Source organism: Talpa occidentalis, unplaced genomic scaffold (assembly GCF_014898055.3).
Source record: "Talpa occidentalis isolate TD23 unplaced genomic scaffold, MPIMG_talOcc4v2.1 talOcc4.15, whole genome shotgun sequence".
NCBI classification, from domain to species: Eukaryota; Metazoa; Chordata; class Mammalia; order Eulipotyphla; family Talpidae; genus Talpa; species Talpa occidentalis.
Window position 1 is genome coordinate 82,302,964 of NW_023601543.1, and position 27,638 is coordinate 82,330,601.

Genomic DNA, 27,638 nt, shown 5'->3' on the forward strand with positions numbered 1-27,638 from the left:
GGCACTGGCCAGTGTGACCTGTCCCTGGTCAGGGTAAGTGTGGCCTCTGGCCTGCTGCGAGCCCTAAGTCTGTCTTCCTAGCCTAGGCCACGCTCATGAATGTGCAGACACGCCAGGACTGAGGTAGGTAGGTAAGTTGGCTCTTTTCTTGTGGCTCATGGCTACCCCGCCTACTTCTCTCTAATCCCAGCTCCTATGTGTGTAATTCTGCTTCATCCTCCCACAAATCCTTAAAAATGCACAAACTCCTCTTGTAATGGTTTTCTAATTCCTGACAAGAACTCTTGTTAGACAGTTAAAACCCAATCTGTTTCCAGCCTCCTAGTCATGAGTGTTGACCAGCAGGATAAATATGAGAGAATCCACAGCTCATTAATTCCCTCCCAGGTACTAAGGCCACAACCTGAAATTTTTCCTTATGGTCCTTTTGGACCATATTTGAATATGAAGAGGCCTGACCTTGGAATTTAATTAGAAGTAAACAAAGAGGCTGAACTATTTTTTTTTAAGATTTATTCATTTATTTATACAAGCACTGGGTACAGTCAGAAGCACGGGAGGGTGAGAGAATTCACCAGAGCCAGAGCAGGGAACGGAACAGGCAGAAGGACCGAAGTACACTGCTGAGGGGAACAGCGAACGGCAGGAGAGGACTGCGCGCCATGTGGGACCCTTGCCAGCAGCTGGGGATTGAACCAGCACTGCAGAGGCTGCAGGCAGCTTCGCAGCCCAGCACTCAACTGCTGCACCAGGGGTGGGGGCGGGGGGGAGGCCCGAGGCTGAATTATTAAGACTACTCAGGACAGCAGTGGGAGCCAGCCTCCCCATAGTGCCTGCCTTTCTTTCCCTTGGTCTGTAGCAGGTAAATTTCTCCCTCTCTGCCAAACCCAGTTTCTCTGTTCTTCAGATCTTTCCTGATGAAGTAGAGTATCTGCACACACGCAGTATACGTGATATAGGCATACGGGCGCGCACTTATTCTGTAGAGATCAAGGGCAGTGGGGCAGTATTATGTCAATTTTCAGCGAACAGCCCTTTTTGAAGATTGAAATGTGTATTGAGAGCATTGTAGATTCACATGCAGTTGTAAGAAATAATACAGTGTAGCTTTGATCCGTTTTCGCCAGTGATAACTTTTCTACAAAATTGTAGTAAAATATCCCAAGCAGCAAATGGACACCAGCACACTCCACGGCCCTCAGCCAGAACTCTCCAGTCTGACTTGTTCTCATTCTTGTGTGTGTCTGTAGTTCCACACACGCAGCCACGCGTGTGAGCATGCCTTTGACTCAGCACTTCCATTCTCTGGGTTCTCTCCCCCAGAATATCTGTGTGTGTCCACAAAGCCCTGTAGACGGCAGTATTTCTGTGGCCTCCGCCACTCGGGAGGAATGAGATCCTTCACGGCGGTGACTAAAGGGCTATAGCTGAACAGACCAATATGAGTATAAAAAGCATAGAGCAATAGGACGGTAGAACTACACTTATGTGAAAAATGTACAGGGATAAATGTGTCTCCAAATGTATGCAGGGCAATGCATTTTAAAATAGGAAAGATACTCCTCAGACTGTGAACAGCCATTAGCATGTTTTTCCAAGAGGGGCTGTAAATGTCCAACAGTGAGGTTATTCTTTGGCATTTCAAAACCAAGTGACCGGCAATCATTTCATAGCCAGGTTGCCGCAGAACCTTCCAGCAGTGGGGAGAGCACCCCCTTCCACCTGAAGAAAGAAGCAGCAGAGTCTAGGGGTAACTATCAGCTTGAAGCAGTACCCAAGGGTGTGGGTAAACTGGGTTTATCTGAAAAGACACATGTAAAAGAACCCACATACTTGGTAAAGGCAAACCGTGGAAACCTTCACATACAAAGTAAAACTCGCTAACCAACAATTATAAGAAAGCCGGAGTGTCTTTTCCATACCCACTGCCAGCAACCTTTTTTCTTTCCCCTCCAAGCAATGGTGACTTGTTTACTTAGAAGTTAAAATACAATGTGTGGAGGAAGGGGGAAGCAGGCCATTTAACGCAGGCCTCCCAGTGCACAGGAAGAAACTAGAAGAGCTTTCCCAAAGTGCATTTTTGTAACATATAGATACATTTTCCCATAAGAAACTCCCTGAAAAATTGAAACCACATGTGCAGCTGGCCTGGCTGCTGCATTAGCCAGGAAAAGCAGCTTTCTCGGCTCTTGACTGGGGGTTGGTCTCCACAACAAGCAGCGCCCCCAGTAACAAACAGGCCAGCAGGGCGAAGCTCGCAGCCTGCTCCTTGCTTCTCCCCCACCCTGGCTCTTGCTCTCCAAAAGTTACAAACTGAGTTTCCTTCCTGATAAACCCCAAGGCTGTCTCCCTGATTGGTCTCGGTTTGGAGAAAAGGACGTGACATCAGCAACTCTGTCGACCTGGGCTGGGGGGCTGCTGTGGGCTTTGGCCAGCCTCCAGCTGGGGCGGAGTGTGCCGGCGCGCACGCCTGGGTGCCCGCAGGTAGGACTCAGATTACCCAGCCGGTCCTGGGCTCTGCTGCCCTGTGCTCTCCTCTCCTCTCCTGCAGCTCCACCGGTCACAGCTCTGGCATCTCCCCGGAGCAGGGGAGCATGGAATTTGGACTTTGCTGAGCACCGAAGTGGAACAGAGAGCTGTTTGACCAGCAGTGCATCATGGCCAGTGAGCAGCCGGGCAGCGCCAGCAACAAGCCCCCGGGGCGGGGAGACTCTCAGGACCCCAGGCTTGCTTGCAACCCGTTAATGGGAGGTGAGTCCAGGGGCTGTGGAGCCCTTGCTGAGGGGGTGGCGGACAAATTTGGGAGGGAAGAAGTGAGACAATGGTGGGGGGGAGGCTTCAGTGGCTCCTAGCGAGTTGTGGCCACGGCGGTCCCTGGGCAGAGAGATGCCCATGGCCTGCTGGTGTAGACCCTCCACTCATTCAAAAATGTCTGGAGGGTGCCATGGGCCACCCAGAGTTGAAGGTCACAGTGTAGTCTCCAGACACAACTTCAACTCTCAGGAATCCAATGTACCACCTCCCTGCCATGGCCGTTTAAAAGTTGTAAACAGCAACTTTTTGGCTGCTAATCTGTTTATGCTAAGGTCTTAGGTATTTGGCATTTAGGTGGCGCCGGGTTCGTCACTGATGTTCTGAGTGTTGATTGCTTCGCTGTGAAGGGGGATTTTCTTTTAACCTTGGAGACTTGGCCAGCAGGCAGGAGTCACACCTGTCAGGTGGTGTCCTGGCGAAGGTCTAGAGGCCAAGGTCTCGGGGCAGCTGTGCTTCCTGGGAGCATCCAGCAGGTGACCTCCTGTGGAAAGGATTCTGACAGAGGGGCCCAGGTATCCGAGAAGAGAGATTGTGCTGGCGGCCTCATGGGCTGTACATACCTTTGCTGGTCAGGGGCAGTGACGGGGAGCCTGCAGGCAGCCGGGACTTTGCAGTCTGCCCCTCTCTAGGGGCTGGAGGAGCAAACAGAAGACATGAGAGCTTTCCCTCTGACTAACTGAGCGGAAGAGGCTGCTCATTCACTCCTTTATCCAACTTGGCCTGTAGAATGAGCAGGATACTCGACAGTGGGGAGGATTTGGTTCATTGAAGGTAGAGCTGGGTTAATTGGATAGGTTGAACACACTGGGAGCAGTTGAAAGCAGAGTGGCGCCAAAATTCTCTCTTTGAAATGAATTTGATAAACTTTTTTTTAAAGCAACAAACCAGTCACGGTGGGAAGAATAATTTGGCTGATTTCTGCCCAATGGTTTTACAGCTGAGTATTTTGTTTATTTTTATTTGCACATGACAGAGGTGCCAGCTACTTTTCACTGGAGTTTCTAAAGGTCCTCATCCAATCCTGGTTGGAGTGGGATGGAGGGGTGAGGTGGGCTCTGTGTGTGTGTGTGTGTGTGTGTGTGTGTGTGTGTGTATTCTCAAATGTATGGCACTTAGGAAGTGAAGCCATGGTCACTGCTAGAATGCAGTGTCTTGGAATGCAGGTAGCTCAGTGAGAACAAGTTTGGAGAGATGGAACCTGATAAGGAAGCTTTGAAAACTAGATGTGGGAGATTGACCTTCATGAGACAGGGGATTGGGAGCCATTGATGGTTCTGGAGCACAGGCCTGGCCATAATGAAGATTATAAGTAAATTCATCGAGCAGCCACCATCAGGATGGATTTTGGGGTGATCATGGAAGCACTTGCATATCTCCAGTGGTTCTCAAATTCTCAGTTGCATTAGCATCACCTGAAGGGTTTGTTAAAATGCACAGAGCTGGGCCCCACCCCCAGAACTTCTGATGCAATAGTAGGTCTGGGGTGAGGCCTGGGACTCTGCATTGACAAGAATCTCCCAGATGGTGCTGGGGGGCAGGGGAACCGCACATTGAGAACCCCACTGCACCAAAGCAAGTATTAAGCTGGCCTTTGGATTGAACTTTGGATACGACCTGACAGAGGAAGGAAAAGTGTGGGTGATTTCAAAGGAAAGAGCAATGAGGCTCTGTGGCTGATGAAATCTTGGGGCTCAAGGAGAGAAGGCAGCTGACATAAGTTTTCCAGCAGGAATGAATGTCAGCTAGGAGAGAAGTTGAGGAGGGTCTGGGGGAGGAGCTGTCTTGGGAGCAGAGCAAGGAAGAGAAGGCGCTGTAGTTTGAACAGAAAATCGCCAATGCACAGTGTGATGAGGGGCTGGACGAACCCAGGTAGGACACAGATCTCAGGATGGCCTGCTGGGGGCTGTGTTGCAGTCCTGGAGAAGGAGGAAGTGTCTGCTGGCCAAGAGCTGAGCTGAGGAGGGAACTTCAGGACCGGTTACCAGTTGAGGATGTCAGACCAGTGATCTGGACAGAGGCAGGAAGAGACTTGGATGCTACCATTCCACAGGGGCCAAGGGAAGAGACATTTTCAAAGAGGCAGAAATCATAAAGCAGATGCCAGCACACCTTTGCTGCCCCCCCTCCTTCTCTGCATCTTATAGGCAAACTCTTACTCACCTTTTGCACCCTTCTGACCACTGCCCCCAGGAAGCCCTCCCAGATTTTCTTCTCTTTACCCGAGTGGGGTCTTCCCCTACTTTGCCTGTCTTGCCCTTTGGGCAGCGCCTCAGTTGTAGCTGGATTGTATATGTTTATGCTTCTGAAGTCAACCTTGCTGAAGTGTGAACCGCTCAGAAAGCTGTTCTCTAACAGCTGTGCCCAGCCAGTGAAGCGTTTCTCCGGGCACAGGGCTAGGTCAGAGTGAAATTAGGGCCCAAGTGTGGTTTGTCCGGGGCCTTTTTGCTGTTCCTACCTCCACTTGGAGGCAGAGAAAAGGATAGGTAGATGGCGGCCCCCTCTGCAGACATACACTCATGCTTGACCCCTGCCCTGGAGCAGTTACAGAACGGCTTCATTTCCTTGGAAAGATCTTGTTATGGGTTCATTTGAGCTGCCTCCCCAAAGCCACGTTGAAGCCTCCCCTCCGGTACCTCACAATGTGTGTGGAAATAGGGCCCTCGAAGCTAGAATTATTTTGGATGGAAACATAATGGAGGAGAAGGAGCCCTACTCCAGGGACGGGCATCCTTAGACGAGGCGTGAAGGAGGCAGGGAGCAGGCCGCACAGCATCAGGAAGCCGCAGGAGGGTCCATCTAGCAAGCCAAGCGACAGCAAAGATGGGCGGCCTCCATCAGAAGAGCACCCTCTCTGTGGTACTTTGTCAGGCAGCCCTAGGAAATGAATTCCTGCTTCCTCATGGACCCTTTGGAGACCATATGGAAGGATAAACAACCAACCAGACCACATGGAAGGATAAACAACCATCACCCCAGTGGGCAGGCAACCACTGTGCCCATTTTCCGAGTCTGCCCTGTCGACCCGCGCCTGTAAAGACATGCGTTTCCTCCCAAATTGAGAGAAAACAGACGACCCCGCCGGTGCGGACCCTGGAGAGAGAATTGCGGTGGGCAGGACCAGCTTGGCCAGCATTCGCCTCAGTGGGCCTTTCTGTCTGCCCGTCTGTTTCCCTTCCTCCTCTGGCGGTTGGTCCCGGAACCCCAGCGCGGCCCACCCGCCTTGTGCGCGCAGCCGCCTGCTAGGCCGCTTGCCCGTGGTGCAGACTGAGGGCAGATGCTCCTTCCCCGGCAGAGCACCCCGACCTCTCTCCTTCTCCTTGACCTTGCGGGCTGTTTCCCAGGACAGAGAGATTTCTGCTCCCGCACAGCGCTCGCGGCGGCGCTCAGAGCTTCGCTGACAGCTCTTTTCCAGTGTACGAACTCGGGCATTTTAAATCTTTTCTGAAATAATGGAAATTTAAAAAAATCATGCCAGAAATTGCAATTAAAAGTGAAACGGCAGCCTCGCTAATGGGCTGCCGGGTTTGATGGAGACGTAATTTCAAAGAAAGGTGAGTTTAATGGCACTAATGGGTGGACTCGGGGAGCGGTTGTGTTAGGCGCTCCCTCCCCTATTTAACCACGAGCTGCACTACTGCAGCTGTGACGTGGACGGTGACCCCACTCAGCATCTATTTTTTGACACTATAACCACTAGACCCTGGCTGAGCAGGTGCTGGGAAGAATCTTTCATTTATACCCACACGAGGACTCGGAGAATGTGTCGTATACGATAATGGCCTTCGAGTTTCAAAGACTTGCCGGTCCCTGTTTTCCTTCTTCCTTTTTTAATTTATTGGGGGCCCATGGAAAAGGAGATTGTGACCTTGATTCTCCCCTTTGTCTAGAATCTCCTCTTACACATGTGGTCCCTTTGCTGGCAGGAATAGGCCCCTGCTTGTTCTGCTCGCTAGCTGCGCGCCGGAAGGCAGGCAGTGCTGCTGCTCCGTCTGACTGTGTGTGTTGAGTTTGTAACTGCTTGGGATGTGGCTCTGCAAAGCTGTGGAGAAACATCTTGCAGATAGTTCTTCAGTGTTTTTAGTAACCAGAGAGTATGTGGTCTAGCTCCTACTGCAAAGCATGGTGTTTGCTGGAAATGTGTGTGCGCGTGTCTACACGCACACACACATGTTCACGCTGTTGATGTCAGCGCTAGAAAAATATCGACCTTTTGTTACCATAGTTTTACATTTTTACGTAATCACTCAACTGTTCAGAGATGTGCTGAGGCCAAAGGCCTTATGTAAATTTAAGATGAATTTGGGCTTTACAAGGACTCTGTTTTTCTTCTGGGCAGGAGTATGGGTACCTTATGGTAGGCTCACCCCATGAAATGACTTGAAATTAGAAAGGGACATCTCTCACGCTGCTGATGGGAACATAAAGTGGTAGAGCCACTTTGGAAAATAGCCTGGCAATTCCCAGAAGGCCAAGCTTTCGGTTACCATATCACCCAGGTATATATCCAAGAGAACTGAAGCATACATGCACTCAGAATTGCATGCGTGAATGTTCAAAATGGCATCATGCACCATAGCTAAGAAGTGGAAACAGTGCAAATGCCCCTCACCGATGACTGCAGAAACAAAATGTGCTCCACCTTAGCTTCGCAGTGCATGCATATTACTTGCTAACACGAAAGGATGAGGTACTGCTAAATAGGCCAACATGGTTGGGACTCGAAACGTTATGCTTTGTGAAAGAAGCCAGACACAGAGGGCCCCGTATTGCGTGATTCTGTTTCTCTGAAATGTCTGGAACAGAAAGTCCACGGACACCGAAAGCAGATCAGACGTTTCCAGGGGCTGAGGAAATGGAAATGGGGGCTGCTAAGGGCCGAGGGTTTCTTTTTAGGATGATGAAATTACTCTAAAATGGATGGTGGTAATGATTATACAACTCTGTGAATATACTGAAAACAATCGACGTGTACATGTTAAACGTGTGAGTTGTTTGGTATGTGAATCATGACTCAGTAAGGCTGTTAGCTAGACAGCTAGATGGATGATCGATAAATAAAAAAGTAGATAGGTGGGTGGATGGTAGGTGGGTAGATGACAGTAGGTGGACAAGTAGATGGGCTGGTGATAGGTAGGTAGCTAAATAGACATGGATTGTCAGCCCCTGCTGCATGAGTCAGGAACACTGTTCCTCAAAGACACAAATGGTCTCTGCCCTGTAAACTCTAGAAGTACCACATTCTGCTATGGAGATATAATACCTCCAGGAGCTTTTTTTCCTTCTTAAAAAAGTACATAAATCTTTATTTCCCCTAAATAGAGGGAGTAATGGTGCCATGAAGAATGGATAGAAAGTAAAACCTGTTTTTGCCAACACTTGATAATATAGCTGCATCATTTTTATGCACTCTGAATAGAGATACACTTAAGGACCCAAATTACCTGCATGGACTGTTGAGGCTATTAACCCTAATTACCTGAGGTAGCCTTAAGAAAGGTTGAGAAGTGAGCAGCTTTATTTCTTAGCAGCTGAGCACTAGGAAGGAAAAAAGATTAATCCTCACAAACCTGGTGATCCCTTAGGGTACAATTGCAAATCTATTTAAACCTGATTTTCAAAACCTTTCTCAATTTTTGACTCTGTCTTCTCATTCAAGAGTCTGCATGGATGCTATTTTGCACCAGCAGCCACAGGGTAAAATGAATTGTCCTTCTCATCCTAATTGGGGAGAAACCTTTCCATACCTACAGTCTGGACTGTGGGCGCCAAGCCCTAGAAGCTGCAGTATCTCTTCCTGAGAGTATCAGGAGCCTCAGAGAACGCCATGAGGATCTATGCTTCTAGTGAAGGCCAGGATTTGGAGGCAGGAAAAACCATTTCACCTCAGGTGCCTCAAGCGCTGGGTGACCCAGAAGGACAGCATGGGGGGGTGCAGTGAGTAGGTGGCCTCACTCAGCTTTTGCCAAGTAAATTCTTCCCATGTCCATTTGCAAGGGCGCTCATTTGCTCCCCGAGGCAGATTTCCCAGGGCATTGACAGGCCGCAGCAGGCTGACCTCAGCCTACAACCTTGAACAGCACCTGTGGGTTCTTCAAAACTGGGATTGTAAGGAAGCTGGTCTTTGAATAATGTCATTTCATTCAACATTGTCTTGGATATTTTTCCCCTCATCAATGTTATGAGGAAATGACATCGAACGGAGTAACATTATTTGAGGATCAACTGTGCCTGTTTCTTGGGTCTTCTCAGCTTTGAGCAGATCCCAGTTCCTTTCCACGGCACGGCTGGTATGAGACTGGTGCACTCCACTTGCGGGCACTGTGTTTTCTGACATACGCTCAGAGGAGCCCCCCACCTTCATTCTCACTTCCTGAGGGGGTTGGTGCTGGAAATCAGACACAGCTGGAGATGAGAAACATTCAGGCATCCGCTTCATTCAGGGTGTATCCACTCAGAAAGAGGACAGCGTGCCGTGTGCTGGCACAGGGCTAAAAGATTTCCTTCCTAGGAATGTATATGACCATAGAATAAATTTGCTATTTGAAACAGCAATGATGATGACGTATAATCAAAATTGTGTGTTTAGAGCAGGATGATAGAAGCTAACAGGCATTGAACCTGGGGTAAGTATATATTGCTGTCTTCCCTTACAGCGAAGGAACTAAAAACTTGGGGATCCATGACTCAAGTCAGAGGCTTAACCACATTGGCACACTGCCTTTGGGGATAAATCGTGTCCCTGCTTCAAGGTCAGACCAAACTTTGATGCGTGCTTGACATTGGGACAGGAAGTGACCCACAAATAGACACGGTTCTGTTTGTATTTGATTCCAAACCTAATGGTGTATGTAATCACATGATTACTACTATTAGTACGTGGCACTGTTTTACTGAGATGCCAAAGTTTGCATTTCACGCAGGAAACTAGACTGGCAACCGCAGCTTAATACACTAAAGCTGGTAATTAGTGGGGCTCTCACTTCACTGGATGGACCATTTGCCTTTGAAACCGGTGTGTAAATGGAAGTATAGTAATTATCTGCCAACCCCAACCCCGGTGACCTCTTTTGTCCTCAGCTGGGTCATGGCGGCCGTTCTTTCTTTAGCTATCTAGACCTTTTTTTTTTAAAGCAACTCTGCATATGAAATGTCAACAGAGAAGAGAAAAACTGACATCCTGATGGGAGTTTTGGTTGCCTGACTCTAGGCTGTGACCCATTGAGCCTGCTCCCATGGCCTGGCAAGGTAGGGCTCACAATCTAAAGTGTATCAGCAGATGTGACCTGTTCTTCCTCTCCCTACAGATGCTGTGTCTGATTGGTCTCCTTTGCATGAGGCTGCAATCCACGGCCGTCTGCTGTCTCTGAAGAACCTCATCAGCCAGGTAGGTAGCTTTTTTTGGGGAAAAAAAAAAGCTCTAAATGGCTATTTGAGCAAGTTAGGTACTTGAAAATTCTTGAAACCTTCATTTCTGCCTTCATAAAAAGAGCACTCCAAACACCTACCTGTTTGTGAGCTCTTGCTGTGTAACAAACCACCTCAAGCTCAGTGGCATAGTAAAGGGACCATTTATTTCTTGCTCACAAGTCTTGGGGTTAGCAGATCTAGACTGGGCTTAGCTCCAAGCCATGGGTGGGGTGTGGGGGGTGCCATTCTACTGCATATGTATCCCATCCTTCTCTGACCAGTGCTGCCTGCAGAACTTCCTTCTCACTGCAAAAGACTAGGGCACAGCAGCAAGCCCAAGCATGCAGGAACCCTTCCAGTCAGCTTATGTCACCTCTGCTAGCATCCCATGGTCAAAAGAAGCCAGATCACCAAGGCCAAAGTGAGGGGTCAAAGAAGTACATGCTGTTAGCCTTGGGGTTATGGCACACCCGTGTATCGTATTGCACTTTACAGGAGAGTAAGGAATTGAGACCGGAGTCAGTCTATTATGTTACCTCATACAGGTGTGAGAATTACCTGTGGCGACATTAAGTAAATTACCAACTTCAGTTACTGTCAATACACATGATATCTACTTTCTTATTACAAAACACAGAGCACTTCAGATAATCAAAGGACACTAAAAAAAACTTGCTAAACATATAAGGGAAATAAGACCAAACATCTAAATGGTTATAAAACAAAGAAAAAAGGAAATTATAAAAAATAGTCTTTATTGGGTCCAAGAAAGGAGAAACTGAATGGGTAACTAATTATTCTTTGTTGTGGTAAATATTCTACAGTCTTTGTTTGCCAAACCATGCCTTTAAGTCAGGTGAAATCAGCAAACAGGGAATAGGTATTTGGATTTGTGATTTTTGAGATTCAAGTTAGTCTTAAAATGTAAATAAAAGGTGGAATGTGTCCTCAAGAAAGAATTGCCCAGAAGTTAACCAAGACGTAAGCATTTGGCTGACATCGTTTTTTAGTCCTTTTAACAAATGTAGAGGGTGGGTGCAGTTGTCCACATTTTACAAATGAGGAAACTGAGGCTCAGGGAGATAGATGCCGGCCCAAGGTCACACTTCTTGTCAGGTGATGGTGCCAGCATTTGCAGTCGATAGTCGCTGTGCTGTCCCCTCTCAGAGTTCTTAGTCCTCGGCGTGAACTGAGAGACCAGCGCCGTCCGGAAATGGGCTGCAGAGCATGGAGTTCTCTGAGGGAGAGCTCCGTTGGCAGAGGCTGAATTTACGTTGTGAGCTGGGTCTCTGGATGGTTATGTCTTATCAGGGATTAGAAAAATGCACCAGGGGTGGAGATTTAGATGGCAGTGATTTCAAATACATATAGACAACATGTAGAGAATATTAAGAGAAAAGAATTCGAGGGCAAGTCCTTGAGACAATGCCCGCATTAGGCTGTGAAGCGGAAAGGACAGAGCCAGTGAAAGCAAAAAGAGATGGTCGGAAATCAGAGATAATTTCACGTAGAGCTGTTTTGAAGGCAGAGGAGAGGCTTCCCGAGTTCACAAGAGGAATATGTAGCAAATCCAGGGCTGGAGTGAAGGACAGAGCACGGTACCTCAGAGGTCATAAGGAGGAAGCCGCTGGTGATCTTCAAAAGCAGCCCCGGCAACAATGCGTTGTGGAAGGTGAGAGAAGGGGTCAACATAGAGGTGATGGGGACAGACTGTTTTTGAGAAAAAAGGGCAGTGAAGGCAAGAGCGTTGGGTGGTGGGTTGGCCGAGTCAGGATTGTGGGGGGAGCGACCTTGAGAGCGAAAGGAAAGTGGCCTGAAGAGGAGCAAACTGGGGCTGGCCTGCGAGAAGGTGGAGGCCTGGGTGAGGCCTCTGGCTATTGCTGTGAAGTTGGCTGTTGTGCTGAGGTCAGCTGCTGGGGTGAGTGCATGCATTTCTTCCTCGATGAAAGGTGCAATGGGCGAAAAGAGGACTGGAGAAGTGCCGAGAGGCTTTCAGGAGTGGGAGGAGGGGAATGAAGGAGGGAACACCAGATGGCTCTCACCTCCTTGGTAAGGCCGGAAGGGAATGCAGTGTTGGAGGTGATGCGCGTTCCAGAAGGAGTTGCTAACTGTGCAGGACAAAGGGAAGAGCCTGACCTTCGTTGTTTAGTCAGTTGACTCAGCCTGGCTGGGCATTTGGGACGGGCAGGAAGGTGTCAGGTACTGAGCACTGTGCCTCTGTGCCTCTCGTGGGCGCCCCAAGACTGCACAGCCTTAGGGACCCACCCAAAAGAGAGCTCCTGACGATAGGTTGAGATTAGAAGACAATTGACAACAGCAAAAATTTAAAATAAGCCATTCATTTGTCTTTTACTGAGAGCTCGTTGTGGACTGACCCCGGGTGAAATTCAGCCCAGCTTAGTGGGTTATATTGGGTCATATCCTGGCAGTATTATATGATTCAGACTTGTCAGTAATTGACGCCAGTCACCATGTTTCACTGTAAGTAGAACTATAGCTCAGTGGGAACCTGTCAATACAGTCCTAAATTTGCACAGGGAACCTTGACTTGGAGGAACCTCTTTTTAATGTGAATATATTGTGTGGTCAAAACTTTTTGTGCTGGGAATACTTTTTTTGTATTTGCACTTACCTGCATTTAAGGACGTAAATGTATAAGAATTAGGTGTTTAGAAATGGCAGTCGAGGGCCTCCCTGGTGGTGCAGCGGGTTGAACACAGTGCTGTGAAGCTGTCCGCAGCCTCTGCAGCACAGGTTCGATTCCTGGCCAGCCAGGGAGATACCCACATGTTGTGGCAGACCTCTCCTGTTGCTCCCGCTGCTCCCCTCAGCAGTGCTTTCGGTCTGTCTGCCTGTTATGTTCCCCACTCTGTCTCTGGTGAATCCTCTCACCCTCCCGTGCCTCTGGCCTGTACCCCAGCTATTGTATAAATAAAAAATAATCTTAAAAAAATGGCAGTTGAGCCTGGAGGAGCGTGCTTATAATGACGAAATACCTTATAAATAACTCCTTTAAAGGGCAGACTTCTCTCATCCCATGAGTAGACGCAAGGAGGAAAATGCCGTTAACGTTTTGCTGTGAATTTCTGGTGTACTCTAGCAGTGGGAGTAAAAGAGATTGGGCAAATAGAGAGCATGAGACGGGGAACAAGGAGTTGAGAACAAATCTTTGAGGGCAATGCCTCCAATAAAAAAATAAAATAATGACAGTAATTAAATAGAAGATATTCCACTGGGAAGCCCAGGGGTAGTACTTGTGAAGCGATAAATAAAATAATTCAAGTTTTTCTTGAGTCAAGGGGTCAGTATGCATTTATTGGTGGGTACAGATGGGATCTGAGATTGTGCAGGCAGCAGAGCTGGTATGGTTATTTTGAGTCTTCCAGAACCCCTTCCTAGGCCCACCCCTCCCCCAAAGGCCCTGACTTCAACATCCTGTAGACTGGGCATGCCCAGAATGACTGCTTTTCTCAAAATATGTGAACTTGCCAGTCAGAGGGTGGAAGCCACGAAAGGACAGGCTAGAGAGGGGCTGACGTGTCGATGCCGCAAGAGTAGAAGGATGCGTGTTAGGATGATGGTGAATGAGGCAGTTTATTTGAATGACTTTAGGACAATGTAAACTATTCTGGAAAGAAAGGGTGCATTATATTACAAAGTCATGCATTAAACTAACCACACTCTTAACCCACATGCCCCGAGAAAAATATTTTTCTTGTACTCCATGTCCTCCTGTTAAGGATAATGTGTTCCAAGAACAGGGGGTCTGAGATTCTGGGGTCCTTTTTGTGTTCTGCTTGGACCCATCTCCTGGAGAGTACATTTTCTAAGAGGTTGATGGCCTCACAGCCTTCCAGACCCTTGTTTCTTCAGACCTACACTACCCAGAGTGAGAGCAGTTGTCCCTGTTTCGGGACTTTCCGGCTGTCTGTGGAGGATCACCTGTGTAAGTCATCTCTTGCTGTGTAATAAATGATCCCAAAACTTAGTGACTTAATGTAGCAAATGTATTAACTCACAGCATCTGTGGGTCATGAGTCTAGATGCGCTTTATCTTGGTCCAGAGTCATGACTCAGTAGCCAGGTGCAGGCCAGAGTTGCAGGCCCCTGAAGGCTGGGCTATGGGAGGAGCGAGTTTCCACTCCCGTAGCTGCTGGGAAGCTTCCAGGCTTCCTGGGTTGTGGGCTGGAGACCGCCCTGGGCTCCTTGTCACAGACCTCATCAAAGCATGTGAGGGGACAAGAGCGAGTGGGGGTGAGATGAAAGGCAGTGTTGGTGTGTAGACCTATGAGTTCAATGGCTGCATGGTCATCTCTAGTAGATCTTGGCAAGCTTCTCCTGAGTGGTATCGTATTATGTTCCCACCACCAGCCATACGAAAATTCCTCCTTTTGTTTTTTGGTGGCAGTTTTTTTTTTTTTTTTTTATATGCTTGTTAACACTTCAGTGTCAGATTTTGAGCCAGGTTCACTTTGAAAGGAATTGTCATCATCCTGGACTTGTGCTTGAACTGTGCTTTGCACTGCTTCCCCTACCTGTTTTCCTTCCTGCAGGGATGGCCTGTGAACCTCATCACAGCAGACCGTGTGTCCCCACTCCATGAAGCCTGCCTCGGAGGCCACCCCTCTTGTGCGAGCATGTTGTTAAAGCATGGGGCTCAGGTAAGCGCAGCTCAAATAATACCTTAGAAACCATAGATGAAAAATGACTGCTTCTATCCCTGCTGAATAATTCCCAGCATTTTTGATTAGTCTGACTTGAAATATGAAGAGGAATATTTTTCAAAAGTATTATGTCCATCAAGCTTATTTGTTTTAGTGATAGATGAAATGCTGAATTTTTAGCAAGGAAATAAGAGTTTGAGTATATATCATGTTCTGGAACCGTCGCTGCTAATAAATAGCTGTTAGATTTCTGCCTTCGTTCTTAGGGAAGGTAGTGAAATATTATAGAAAACACATGACATTTGACTTCTTAAGACCTGAATAATGGTCCCAGCCATCTCTACCATTTACTCACATTGGGAACTTGCACAAGTAACTGAGCCAGTGAGCTGTCGAGCCTATATGTGGTAAAGGGGGAAATCACAGAGGTTGTGTAGCTTATGGTGGTATGATGAAGACTGAGAGAGATAAGGCCTGTAATGATTATTTGGAGACAGCATAATGATATCCTAGAGGAAGAAGGAAGACACAGCCACTGAATTTGAAAGTAGGCACCAGAAGCCTTCCATAACTCATGCTCAAGTGATGGGAAAATCTGATCAGAAAATTACATGTAGGTTTCTCATATTCTGTCAACCAGTATTGACGGAGCACTTAATATGTGCCTAATTCTAAGGGTTTTTTTTTTTTAAGATTTATTTATTTATTTATACAAGCACTGGGTACAGTCAGAAGCACGGGAGGGTGAGAGAATTCACCAGAGCGGGGAACAGAACAGGCAGACTGACGAAATACGCTGCTGAGGGGAGCAGCAGGCAGCAGGAGAGGTCTGCGCACCATGTAGGACCCTCGCCAGTAGCCGGGGATCCAACTGGTGCTGCAGAGGCTGCGGGCAGCTTCGCAGTCCAGCGCTCAACCACTGCGCCACCGGGGAGGCCCCTAATTCTAAGGGTTTTTTAAAGAAACTTATAAACTCCATAAGGAGACAGCCAGATAAACAGGTTAGTGAATGGAACACTGGCTACTTCAATAGATAAACTCCGATCTCTCAGTAGCCTGTTACAATTAAAGTTTATTTCTGGTTCAACTCAAACTCCAGCGTGGGGGTTCCTAGTTGGGTGGCTCTTTTCTAAGGAAGATTCAAGGATACAGGCTCCTTGCACTCTGTTGCTCTGCCATCTTCAACAAGCAGCTTCAACAAGTGTGCTTTTGGGGTCAGCTCCATTCCAGACAGTTGCAAGGGGAAAAGATGTGGAGGATGGTGAATGCAAGACCTTTAATTTAAGGGCCAGTCGTGGTGGTGACAATCCTTTTGCCTACATCTCTTGGCCAGAACTCAGGCCATGTCTCACTGCCAGGGAGACTGGGAAGTATAGTATAGTCACATGCCCAGGAGAGTGCAAATAGGCCCATTGCATGTATAGTGTGTTGGCCAGAGCAGACAGTTACAGTACACTTTTACGTCTACTAGCTTTTGCTGTGTAAGAAGCCACCCACTTCAGACAACAGCCATTTATTTAGCTCACAGTTTCTTGTTTTGGCTGGACAGTTCTGGCTGGATGGCTTCAACTAACCTCAGCTGGGTTGACTTATGCATTTGCGGTTAGCTGAAAGGTCAGCTGGGGCAGCCTGGTTCATGATGACCTTGACTGGGATGTCTGGGGACACAACATCTCTACATCGCCTCTCATTCTGTAGCAGCTGCCTGGACTTGTTCACCTTTTAGCAGGGATTCTAAGAGCAACCAAAGAGGAAAGCTCTCTGCTTGGGCCACATTTGCGACTGTCCCATTGGCCAAAACAAGTCATATGGGGGAGCCCGAATTTAAGGGTTGGGAAGTAGTTTGTAAGCTGTTGAAATAATCCTAACGCATGGCAGAGCTCATGTCCCCAGGAAGGGCATGAAGGAGATAGAACATTCAGGAACATTCTTGATGCTTTACATTCACAACCACCTTGTGGAATTTGGTATTTTTTCCCCTCATTTTTTTAGTTGGGGAATTTAAGGCTCTGGGATGGTAAGTCCTAGCTTGACAGTGACAGAGCTAGATTTAAACCCAGGCCATCCCGCCACGTGCCTTCACCCTGTGCTTTTTTTCTAGGTGAACAGCATCACGACAGACTGGCACACACCCCTGTTCAATGCCTGTGTCAGCGGCAGCCAGGACTGCGTGGATCTACTCCTGCAGCATGGAGCCAACCCCCACCCTCTGAGTGATCTGGCGTCTCCAATCCACGAAGCTGCTAAGAGAGGTGAATGTGTTCAGAATTTACGTTTTCCACCCACTCCTTCAAGGGCCGGCTTACTGTGGAAAGAAAGAGGAGGAGGGGTATCTTAGAGCAGTAGCTCACCAGTGGATTCTTAGACCCATTGACTCAGAAACTCCGGAGTGGGGCCCAGCTGACTGTGTCTGGCTTAACAAGCCCTCCAGGGGGCCGGATGCTCAGTAAGTTTGAGAATTGGCCTGGTCGTGCATTTGGAATGGTGTTCATGGCGGCATTTCTGGAACAGGGTCTGATGCGTGGCACACTAGCCGTTAATATTTGTGGACTATTTTATTGAACCCACAACCCCATCAAGGTATTTTCTAAAACAGTTTATGTTCTCCTATTTTAAAGCCTTAAAGGAAGATTGTCTCAGAACTAATCTAAGTTTGCTAAGTGAAACTAATGTTCAGTTTTGGAAATATATTACAGGCAGTTTGGGATAATTCTCTACTCTCTCCCCAGCTTTATTGAAGTATAATTGACAAATAAAATTGTCTGTATTTAGGGTATGCAATGCGATGATCTGATAGGTATTTGTGCAAAGACCACAATCAAGTTCATGAATGGATCTGTGACCTTGCATGGTTACCTCTTTTGTGTTGTGTGTGTGTGTGTGTGTGTGTGAATGTGTGATAACACTTAAGTTCTCTTCTTAGCAAATTCCAGCTATACAACATAGTATCATTAACTATAGTCAACATGGGGCACACTGGCTCCCCAGAACTTACACATCTGTGATAGTGCTTTTTATAAAGCCACAGTCTTTCCGATATTCTTAACTCTAGACAAAAAGTAAAATTGCAAGTTTTGCTTTGCTTCAGTGTTCATAGGCCCCACGGTCATGACCAGACCTTGCCAGAGGGCTTTCTATTTATTTCCCCAATGGCTTTCACCCCATGGCTTCCCATGATCCTTACAGCAGACTTATTTGATTGGATCAACTCATAATTACTTCCCAAAGCATTGACAGTCTTTCATTGAGAGACATGCTAACTCATCATATCCACTACGCACGTAGCACTCAAATGGTATAACCAGAGAGGTGCAAGGGAGCAGTATTTAAAGTATGACCTTCTAGACCAAGGAGGAGTGGTTCAGCTCTCACCGAACCTTGTTGGCCAGACTGGGCCCAGCTTAGGTTGGATTCCACAGCTTCTTCTAAGGCTCACATGTGTCCTCTGAGACTTGTCTGTCCTGGGGTCTGCCCTAGGAGCGGTGGTAAGTTTCATTCTGGGTCCCAGAGCCTACCCAGCATCCACCGTCAGTGCCTGTTTCTCTACAGCGCTCTCCAGTCTTACTTGGATCTCTCACCTGTGTGGCTACAAAGGCACAAACGATGGGAAGAGGTGGGTGGTTACAGGGTGCTTACCATGGCTGGCAGGCTCCAGGGGCTCTGCAGAAGCTGCAGACCGCATCTTCTGCTTCACCTGTGTGTGGATGACAGAGCTGAAAATCATTCCCTGTTCTAAGTAAAGGAAATAGCTTTTGGCCCCATGGACAAATGTGGGCAAATTTAAACACAAAAAATGGGGACACTGTTGTTTTCCTAGCTGAGTGTTGTGCTTTGTCTTCGCCGGCTGCAGGCCATGTCGAGTGCATCAAGTCCCTTGCTGCTCACGGGGGCAATATTGACCACAACATCAGCCACCTGGGCACGCCACTGTACCTGGCTTGTGAAAACCAGCACATTGCCTGTGTCAAGACACTTCTGGAGTCAGGTAACACAGAAAGCAAAGTGAAGCCAAGAAAGAAAATGAAAAATCAATTAAATGTCTTTTCAAGTTTGCTGTAATATAGCAGAGGAAAGCGCGCAGGCCAGGGAGTCAGCCAGGGTTGGGGTTCACGGGAACGGTATTCCCATGGGGAATTAGGTTAAATGCTTCCAACTTTGGTTCTCTCACTTGTAATGAGGATAATGATGATGCTGGTGATAATACCCTCTTCCGGGGCGTGTGAGTAATCAATGATTGTTAGTTTCTCCTCCCTTTCCTCGCCTTCCCTCCCTCTGGCTAATCATTATTAGTTCCTGCATAACCTGTAAAGTTGCCGGATTAGGACCGTCTTCCTATTTGGGGCCTCTTTACTAGTTCTCTTTGATTTAGAAATTGAACTTGCCCCATTTTTAGCCCATGGTAATGAAGAGGTTTTCTTCGCGAAAGCCTGTGGACCATCCTTCCTTTTCACTTCCCTCCTTGTCCAGTCTCCACTTTAACACCATTTCATCACCTCCTTAATTATTTGAGTCTTGTTTGTTCTTCAAGACTCCAGTAATCTTTCCCTCCCCAGTTCACAACAGACACAGATTCCCAGAGACAGGCACTAGGCAAAGCTGCCTGTCCCCACATACCACGGGGGAGCCAGCCTCTAGGCTGGGCTGGGGATGTGTGGTGAGTGTAGGGATGTGTGGTGAGTGTAGGCATGGGATTGGGTGGGGGTGGACCTAGAAGTCCACTTTACTCCTGAAGAGCAGGACTTTGCCGCCTGCCCTGTGGTCTTGGCCTAGGAGATGCTCTTACAAGTTGATCACTTTTCACAGTCAGAATTATGCAGTCCCAAGGCCCAGATTAAAACCCCACAGCAGCTGCTCAGTGAGAGTCTGGCCACTTGCTATGGACCAGAGTCCACCCTCCAGCCTCACTTCTGGGCTGTCCTGCCTAATATTGGGCTCCTTCCATAATAAATGTGCAACTTTCACACCCCCAGAATTTGTCTTGTAGGTATCACGTCTATGCCTAACACTCACAGACTACAGCCCATGTATATTCGGTCACGCTTCTCCATATTTCATTAAGTAGAATCAAGTCATCTTCCATTTTCTGAGGAAGGACAATCCCATACCCCTTTGGGGGAATTTGAAGGTCCAGTGCTTAGAGAAGGACTCTGCTCCTCAAATGACCCTCTGTTGTCCGTCTATGCAGGAGCGAACGTGAACCAAGGCAAAGGTCTGGACTCCCCTCTCCACGCAGTGGCCAGGGTGTCCAGCGGGGAGCTCGTCAGCTTGCTCATGGACTTTGGCGCGGACACCCAGGCCAAGAACGCCGAAGGCAAACGCCCCTTGGAACTGTTGCCACCTGAGAGCCCTCTGATCCGCCTCTTCTTGCAGAGAGAAGGTGCTTCTCCTTTGCCTGAACCTAAGCCCTAGTCCGTAGGCTCCTGCACGCTCTAGTGGGAGGCAGGTACTTAACCAGTTTTAACTTCCTTAAAATAGAACGTTCTCCGCTGTGGCCAACTGCGGGGAGTTGAGATGATGTAGCCTTCATGATGTGCAGGAAACCATCTTGTTTGGCATGTCGTAGACGGGCCGTTGTGATATCTGATAATTCATATATGGGGGAGGCCAGTTTTCAAATGTTAATATTAAAGTTATGTAAAACAGGCTTTAGAATGAGGGGCGGAGACCTCTCTGGGGTGGCCCCGTGCCCTGGGTACTGCAGTTGGGCTGAACTACTGGGCCTTTCTTTGGTTTCTGGGTCTGAGAATGCAACTGATCAAGCATTATAAGGTATTTCACTAATGCGTCACAGTAATGTGAAGACATTTACTATTTTTAGTTAATCTACACTAAGTTAATCTACCCAACCCCAGGAATAGGAAGTGACACTCTGAGCCTGACGAGCCTACACTGTGGTGGAGCAGCATGCTAGGGGGCGGGGGTGCTTTCCTGGCTGCAAGGTCGGGGTGGCTTGGGGTGGGGAGCAAAGACCCTCAGACTGTATTTGCAATTGACCCTAAAATTGGAGAGCAGCTAGCCCTGGGCCTTCTTTTTCTAGAGTGTGTGACTTTGCCAAGTATTAGGTCTTGTGGGGTTCAGCGCAGGCTTCCCTACCAGGAGGATTCTGATAGTGTATAATCTGGTCATTTTTCTCCCCACACTCTGAGAATCCCTCTTCCTCCTGCTGGGTATTGTGGCCAATACCCCTGCCCGGAGCCCCCCAAACAAGGCTTACACTCCCCAGGCAGTGTCAGCAGGGCTTGGAGAGTGGGACCCCAGGCTCATGGAACCATCCAGTGGAAATCCTTTGATTAAAAGCTACAGTAATCATCGGGTGATGCTACCTGCATTGTCATGATTTCTTGTTTCCGAGCAATGCTGTTTATATCCGCATGGCTGACCCTCCAGCAGGCACGAGACAGCTTGATGCTTAGCACCCACGATGTTTTTAGGGCCCGCAGAAATGTTTTAATTTCTTAAAATCTGAAGGAAAACCATAACTAAAACTTCCTGGGTTGAATTCATTTTTATACCCACACAGTTCTAAAATATATTTTTTTTAATTGAGAAAGGCATCCCAGAGGTGGAAGAGCTCCCTAAAATCAAGTCCTGGACCCAGACATGTACACAAACATGGATGTGCCTATATAGGTAGCCCCAGCGCCGCCCTCAACAGATTGTCTCACTGGGTTGTCAAGTGCCCACTGCTTGCTCCTGACCACTCTCCTGCCCAAAGCCGCTCTGGGGGCCTGTGCTGCTGCTGCCTCCTCTCCTTCACGCCGTGGTGACCATGACCCATGGCTCCTCGGGTTATGAAATGCCACTTACCTCTGGAGATAACAGGCACGACTTGGGCTTCCATAGCTCATTTTGGGGGTTCTGGTGAGGTGACCTCTCAGCAGTCTGGAAGCCCAGAGGAAGTGGGGCCAGGCAAGCAGATTAACACAGCAGTTTCTGTCTCTGGGCGTCCCTACAAAGGCTTTCAAGACCATTCCCACTCCAGCCTCTTCAGGAGCAGCTGAAGCGGTGCTCACTCAGGCCGCACAATGGAAAGGACAAACGACTCTCTGCCCAGCAGGAAAAGAGCCGCTCCTTGACCTTTAGAGCATTCTGAGCTTGCGGGGGGAGGAGGGGTGTGGGGTCAAGACCCCAAGCAAAATGGCCATTCTTAGAGAAGTAGCTGCTCTCTGACTGAGGAAAGCAACCTCCCCGCCCCCTCCAATACCTGCAGGTGCCAGCGAATGGCTGCCCAGCTGTGGCGGGTCTTTATCTGTGTTTTCATGGAATCCAGGTGATGGGGTGGAGCACCCCACTGATAGTGGGTGGCAGGTCTGCTCCTCCTAGTTCTGATTGCTCCTTTTCACCCTTTAGCAGTGGCGGCACAGATGCCCCTGCCAGTGTCAGGCCCCTCTGGTTGGTCACGCCCTTCGGAGTTCCTTATCGAGATGAGATTACTTTTGCTTTCCCCACGGTGGACTTTTTGTAGCTTGTGGGAATATGCCCTGAGCACTCTCAGCATTACAGAGAGCGCCCTCATTTCCACAGGGACCCTCTGAATGTGCTGTCAGGGCCTGATGAGCAACCCCACTCTTACTTCTCTCATGGTACATGTGTCTCTTTCCACCTCTCTTTGCTCTCATCGCCTGAGAAGTGGGCATTTGTGCCCTGTGGTGGTGTCCTCAACCCTGGCTGCCCACAACACAGCATGGGGCGTGTGCCTTACACAAGCCCAGGTGCACAGGTCCCACCCAGCTGTCACTGAAGTGACCCTTCTGGGGTGGGGCCCAGTATTACCTGGTTTAAAGTCCCCATCCCCCAGGGGATTCTGAAGTGCAGCCTGGATTGAGGGCTGCTGTGTTATGGGGTTCTTGGGGGGGGGGGAGGTCTATAGCTTTGCTAGATTGTTTTTCTAATAACTAAAAATGAATTCTCATTACAGTTTGGGGCGGGAGTGTGGATGAGCAATCATTTCCCATTCTCTTACCCTCTTACGGGGCTTTTGGCCTTGGCTCTAGTTACTTTGGAGCCTGCTGGTGAATGTCCTGTGGCCTGCAGTGGCACTGCTCCCCCAAGTTGTGATGACCAGAAGGGTTTCCAAACATTGCCAGATGTCCTTGGGGAGCCAAATGCCCCTCCTCCCTCCTGCCCAACCCCTGTGGGCAGCCACTGTCCTGACAAGTTAACACATAGGGTGCTCTGTGGGCAAGGTTTATGTGGGTTCACTTCTCACCTACGAGTTGAATCATTGGGGTAGCTCTGAAGGCAGAATATAAAAATATGGCTTAATAAGTGTCATATGACTGCATAGCATACATACCCTGTGATTCACTGATAGCTTGTTATAGTTGAATATCTTAAAATTGCTCAAAGTAGAAAATAAAAATATTTGTATATAGAAAGAGGACCTCATTTTTTTTTAAAGATAAAACACCAAAAAAGCCACTAAATGTGAATTTTTATTTTCATCATTGGGAATTTTGTATAGCCTCATAATCCCCAAATTTGTTCCCATAAGCCTCCCTTTGTGCGAGTAAGCTTTGAAGTCTGTTCTACATGCGACCCTAAGACACTTGTTTCAATTAGATTCTAGAAAAGAGTGTCCTAAAAATGTCTCTTGCAAAAAGCGGAAATGGTCTTATATAGGACCTCATTATTTCCTGTAACAATGGTACAGCTTGTCTGCTCTCACAGATGGAGAGGGAAAGTGGTCTCAGACCCATGAACCCCACGTGTGACTTGTCTTGTGATCTTCCTCCAGGGCCCCCTCCTTTGATGCAGCTCTGCCGCCTGCGAATCCGGAAGTGCTTTGGGATCCAGCAACATCATAAGATCACCAGACTGGTCCTCCCCCAGGAGCTGAAACAGTTTCTCCTACACCTTTGAGGGTGCCAAGGGAATATGGAGTTACAAACAACAGACCAATGCTACCGCGTCTTGTGGCTTCTGGAATTTTCACATCGGTCCCATTTACAGAGCTTGGCTAGTTTTCTTCCACTGGGTTTTTATGTTCAGTGGCAACACACTGGGTACTTTTGTGCTATTAGTAGGAAGGCAGGAAAATTGGAAGGGGATGGCTCACACAACTAATAGTTTTGAACATCTACTACTTGCCAAGACTGAGCTAGGAACACGTTATGCCTTGTGTAATTTAGCCTCACGGCCACCCTGCTGCATGGGTGAGCTGCTTTCCCCTGCTGCAGGGGAGACAGCCTCAAGGAGGTCATTTTGTCCAGTTGCCCATGCGAGGATAGTTTTTCTGGGGCTGACCTGGGGAGTGTGGAGTGGGGCAGAATTTTCCCTTTTTACTGTCCTGGCTCCATCTCCATGACATGCAAAGGGAGATGAAGAGGAAAGACATTTCTTTGTCCACGTCTGCCATTGTTTAAAACCCTTCCCATTCTTAGGACAAAACCACAACTGCCCTAGTAGAGTAGAGGAGTCAGTTTTGCCAACTAAAATGTCAAATATATTTCAGATACATTCTAGAACTGCTACTGTCGAACACAGCACTGTGGCTACTGGCCCAGTGGGTTTTCAACTAGCACTGGTTTGGCTCCCTCAGGGACACTTGAGTGTTTGGGGGTACTTTTGATTGTCACAGCTGGGACACCTTGTGGGTAGCAGCCAGGGCTGTTGCTAAACCTCCCCGCCACAAAGAATGATCCAGTTCAAAATGTAAGTAGTGCCACAATTGAGAAACCCTATGCTAACCTCGTGTGGCCATTTAAAAAATAGAAATTAGATAAAATGAAAAATCTACTTCCTCGGTGTCAGTAGCCACATTTCTGATGCTTAACAACCACACACAGCTAGTGGTGCTATATTAGACGGCACCCATAACATCGCAAAAAATTCTATTGCTCCAGCATTGCAGAAATTTCTGTTAGCACCCTCCAGATACTTGGTGGATGGGTTTGAACTGCCATTCAGTTTCTGATTTACTTGAGACCTGTGATTTGATTTAATAATGAAGGCAGTAGTTTCAGTTTTCTCTCTGAGAGAGGAATTTGGAGCTCCGTTGACCTGATAAAAAGAAAGAAAATATTGTACATACTTAAGTCAAATCCTTACCTGTATGATGACATACAGCCTAAAGGATCTCTCAAGATAGTCCAGTATAGTTTCCTGTGATTCTCATATTCTACTTGCTATGGAAAAGACACTATAATGCCCAACTAGTTTTCCAGCAGATGGCGCTGCTGCCACATGGTGGCTAAAGCAAAACGGTAGCTCCTCATAAATGACCCATTGTAAGATGGTTTACAACATAAGCTCTGGAAATTTCCATCCGGGAATGAAAACTTTGTAATCATCACTCCCATTGGCAACAGATTTCCTTTTCCAAACATTGAAATGCAACTCTCTAGAACCTCACCTCCCTGCTGCTGTAAAAAAAAATGCTTGATCTGATCGTGTTTACATTTGTAACGGCTCAGGATGTAGACAGCTAATCAACACCAGCATCCTGCGCTCGCTAATTCATTTAGTCCATCTCTTCGGGACATAATTAGTGAGGGCCTGCGTCTGTGCTCTAGGCGCCAGTGGGGCCACGGTGGAAAGGAGCAGCGCGATGCTGGCTCCGAATCTTCCACTCCAGCGGGGGAAATCATTTGCTAAGGAGAGAGGCGCTGGAGGCCTTTTACTATAGGTTTTGGTGGTTTTTTTTTTTTTTTTTGAAAACTAGTTTAAAAAAATATCACGGCTTCTCATATAAAATGTGTTGGACAGACTTGCTTATGTCAGTCTTCCCTCAGCCAAATTCCTCCAAGTTTAAGCCAGGAGTGTAGGGAATTAGGGAACAAGCGTTTTTCTTCAATCTCCCAGTGAACCAGTTCGCATATCCTTGTAAGAGACGGTCATTTCCGCAGGTGGGGACATCACGGCCACCGCCCTCGCGTCCGTTTAGGAAAATTTCAGATCACCTCAGCTAGCACTGCTCAAAAAGAAGATTCTGTTTAACTTGGAAGTCTTTTTTTTTTTTTTTATGAGCCTAGTGGTGGTTCCATTTGTCGGTGGTCTACACCTTTGAATGTTTTATCATCACCATCTGACAGAACTTACCAACTTCTGCCATCAAGGCTGGTTCGGTGACACAAAGCCCCCCAGCTTCATGAATGAGGGGTAGAAAATGCTCAGTGTGGTGAAACCATACCAAAACCACCTCTTGAAAATGGTAATGACTTTGTTTTATCTTGTGTCTACTTTGTTTTTAGATTGCAAACTTAACACAATTATTGTAGCCCAGTCTCGTCATGATTTTTCTACATTTCCCTTGGTTTTATCCAGTCAAAACGCGGGCCAGTAGGTACCTAGGAACGGGACGATTCAGGTTACAAATGAAAGGGGGTTGATTTGTTCTGGGTTTATTTTGTGGCTGATTGACGTGGTCCGATACTCCCTGTACTGGGCTGGAGTGGTCAGTCACTGAGCAGATACTCGAGGCCCAGAAGCCAGGCAGCAAGATGTGCTCAGCGGTCTATTCTGGGGCTTCATAATATGGGGGGGGGGGCTTATAATACGAAAGCCCAGCCTTGGGGCTTGATAGGACCCAGCGACGGTGAAAGGCAGCGAAGTAACAGCTCGCGTTGCAGAGTGCTGCGTAAGGGCCACGGTTCGGCCACTTATGACCCTCCCCTCAAAGTTCTGTCACCCCACTCTGCAGATGGGGTGCAGAGGGTTTAAGGAACTCGCAAAAAGCCACACAGATGGTGACTACAGCACTGCCTTTCATTTTCTTGCTCCTGGGTACTAGAACCCCTTGCTTCACACCTCACCGCCCCCCCAGCCCCCGTTTGGGAAAAGAGCGAAGCCAGGTATGAGGTCAAAGGTCGCGCTAGCTCTGCGGCTGCGCCAGGTCAGGCCTGCTGCGACTTGCCTGGGAGCGTTGGACGCTTCGGGTGCAATTGGAAACTGAGCCCTGGAGGCCGGGAGAGAGGCCGGCCGATCCTGATGGGTAAGTGGCGCTTTGCAGTGATCCTCAGGCCTGGCAGGGCTGGCCCCCAGAATCTGGGGAGAGGCCTCCACTGACTAGTCCGTATTGTCTCGCCTGCACATTATGCTCTCAAGGCAGCGGCCTCGAAAGGGCTCCCCGTGGAGGGTGATGGCTGGAGCTAATGCCACATGGAGTGGGACAGGGTAAGGAGCCTCCATGGCGCGGGGCCAGCTTGGGGGGAATCACTGACATTTGTGTAGCCTGACCAGGTGCCGGGAAGCTGCCTGGGCTTGGAGCAGAATTTTCTGGCTGCTCATTTGCGAGTTGTGCAAGGGCTCTTGTCTGTGTGCTTCCCTGCTGTGAGCGTTCTGTGGCTGCCCACAAAAGACTGCGGGACTTAGTGGCCTGAAGCCACACACATGTATTAGCACATCGTTGGGCAGGTCAGGGGGCCAGGCGCAGCAGGACTGGATTCTTCCTCTCTCCTCCCCACCCACCTCGCGCCTCGCAGGGCCTTCCGGTATTGGGCGAGGCTAGTTTTCATCGAGGCTTGGGGGTTGTAGGGTACGTAAATGATACCAGGGTTTTCTGCCCTCCCGCCATTAGGATGGATGGTGGATCCCTGCGGTCCTGAAGGCATGCCTGATGGCGGCACCTGGAGTGGGGTGTGGGCATGCGTTAGTGGGTGCACCTGGGCTGAGACTGGACTTAATAAGGGCGGCGTCCCGGGAACGCCAGCAGAAGCAGAAGCACGAGAGAGCAGAGAGAACGCAAGAGAAGGCCGGAGAGCCCAGAGGAGTGAAGGCTTGCTGCACCCCTGCCTGCCGTGTACCCGGTAAATC

General features: G+C 48.4%; 1 protein-coding gene across 8 annotated transcripts; it reads left to right on the forward strand.

Moving 5' to 3' along the window:
• ASB9 (ankyrin repeat and SOCS box containing 9) lies at positions 1-27,638 on the forward strand. 8 transcript variants are annotated; one of them, XM_054695836.1, is made up of 9 exons: positions 1-131; positions 1,674-1,750; positions 2,552-2,751; positions 10,119-10,198; positions 14,775-14,882; positions 16,987-17,137; positions 18,736-18,870; positions 20,071-20,262; positions 23,623-27,638. In XM_054695836.1, exons 3-9 carry the CDS (start codon positions 2,658-2,660, stop codon positions 23,745-23,747), a joined length of 885 nt encoding a protein of 294 aa, XP_054551811.1. In that variant the 5' UTR covers positions 1-131; positions 1,674-1,750; positions 2,552-2,657; the 3' UTR covers positions 23,748-27,638. The 8 variants fall into 8 exon arrangements, with proteins under 8 accessions (XP_054551811.1, XP_054551810.1, XP_054551812.1 ...); XM_054695835.1 differs by having other exon boundaries at positions 1-127; XM_054695837.1 differs by having other exon boundaries at positions 1-123.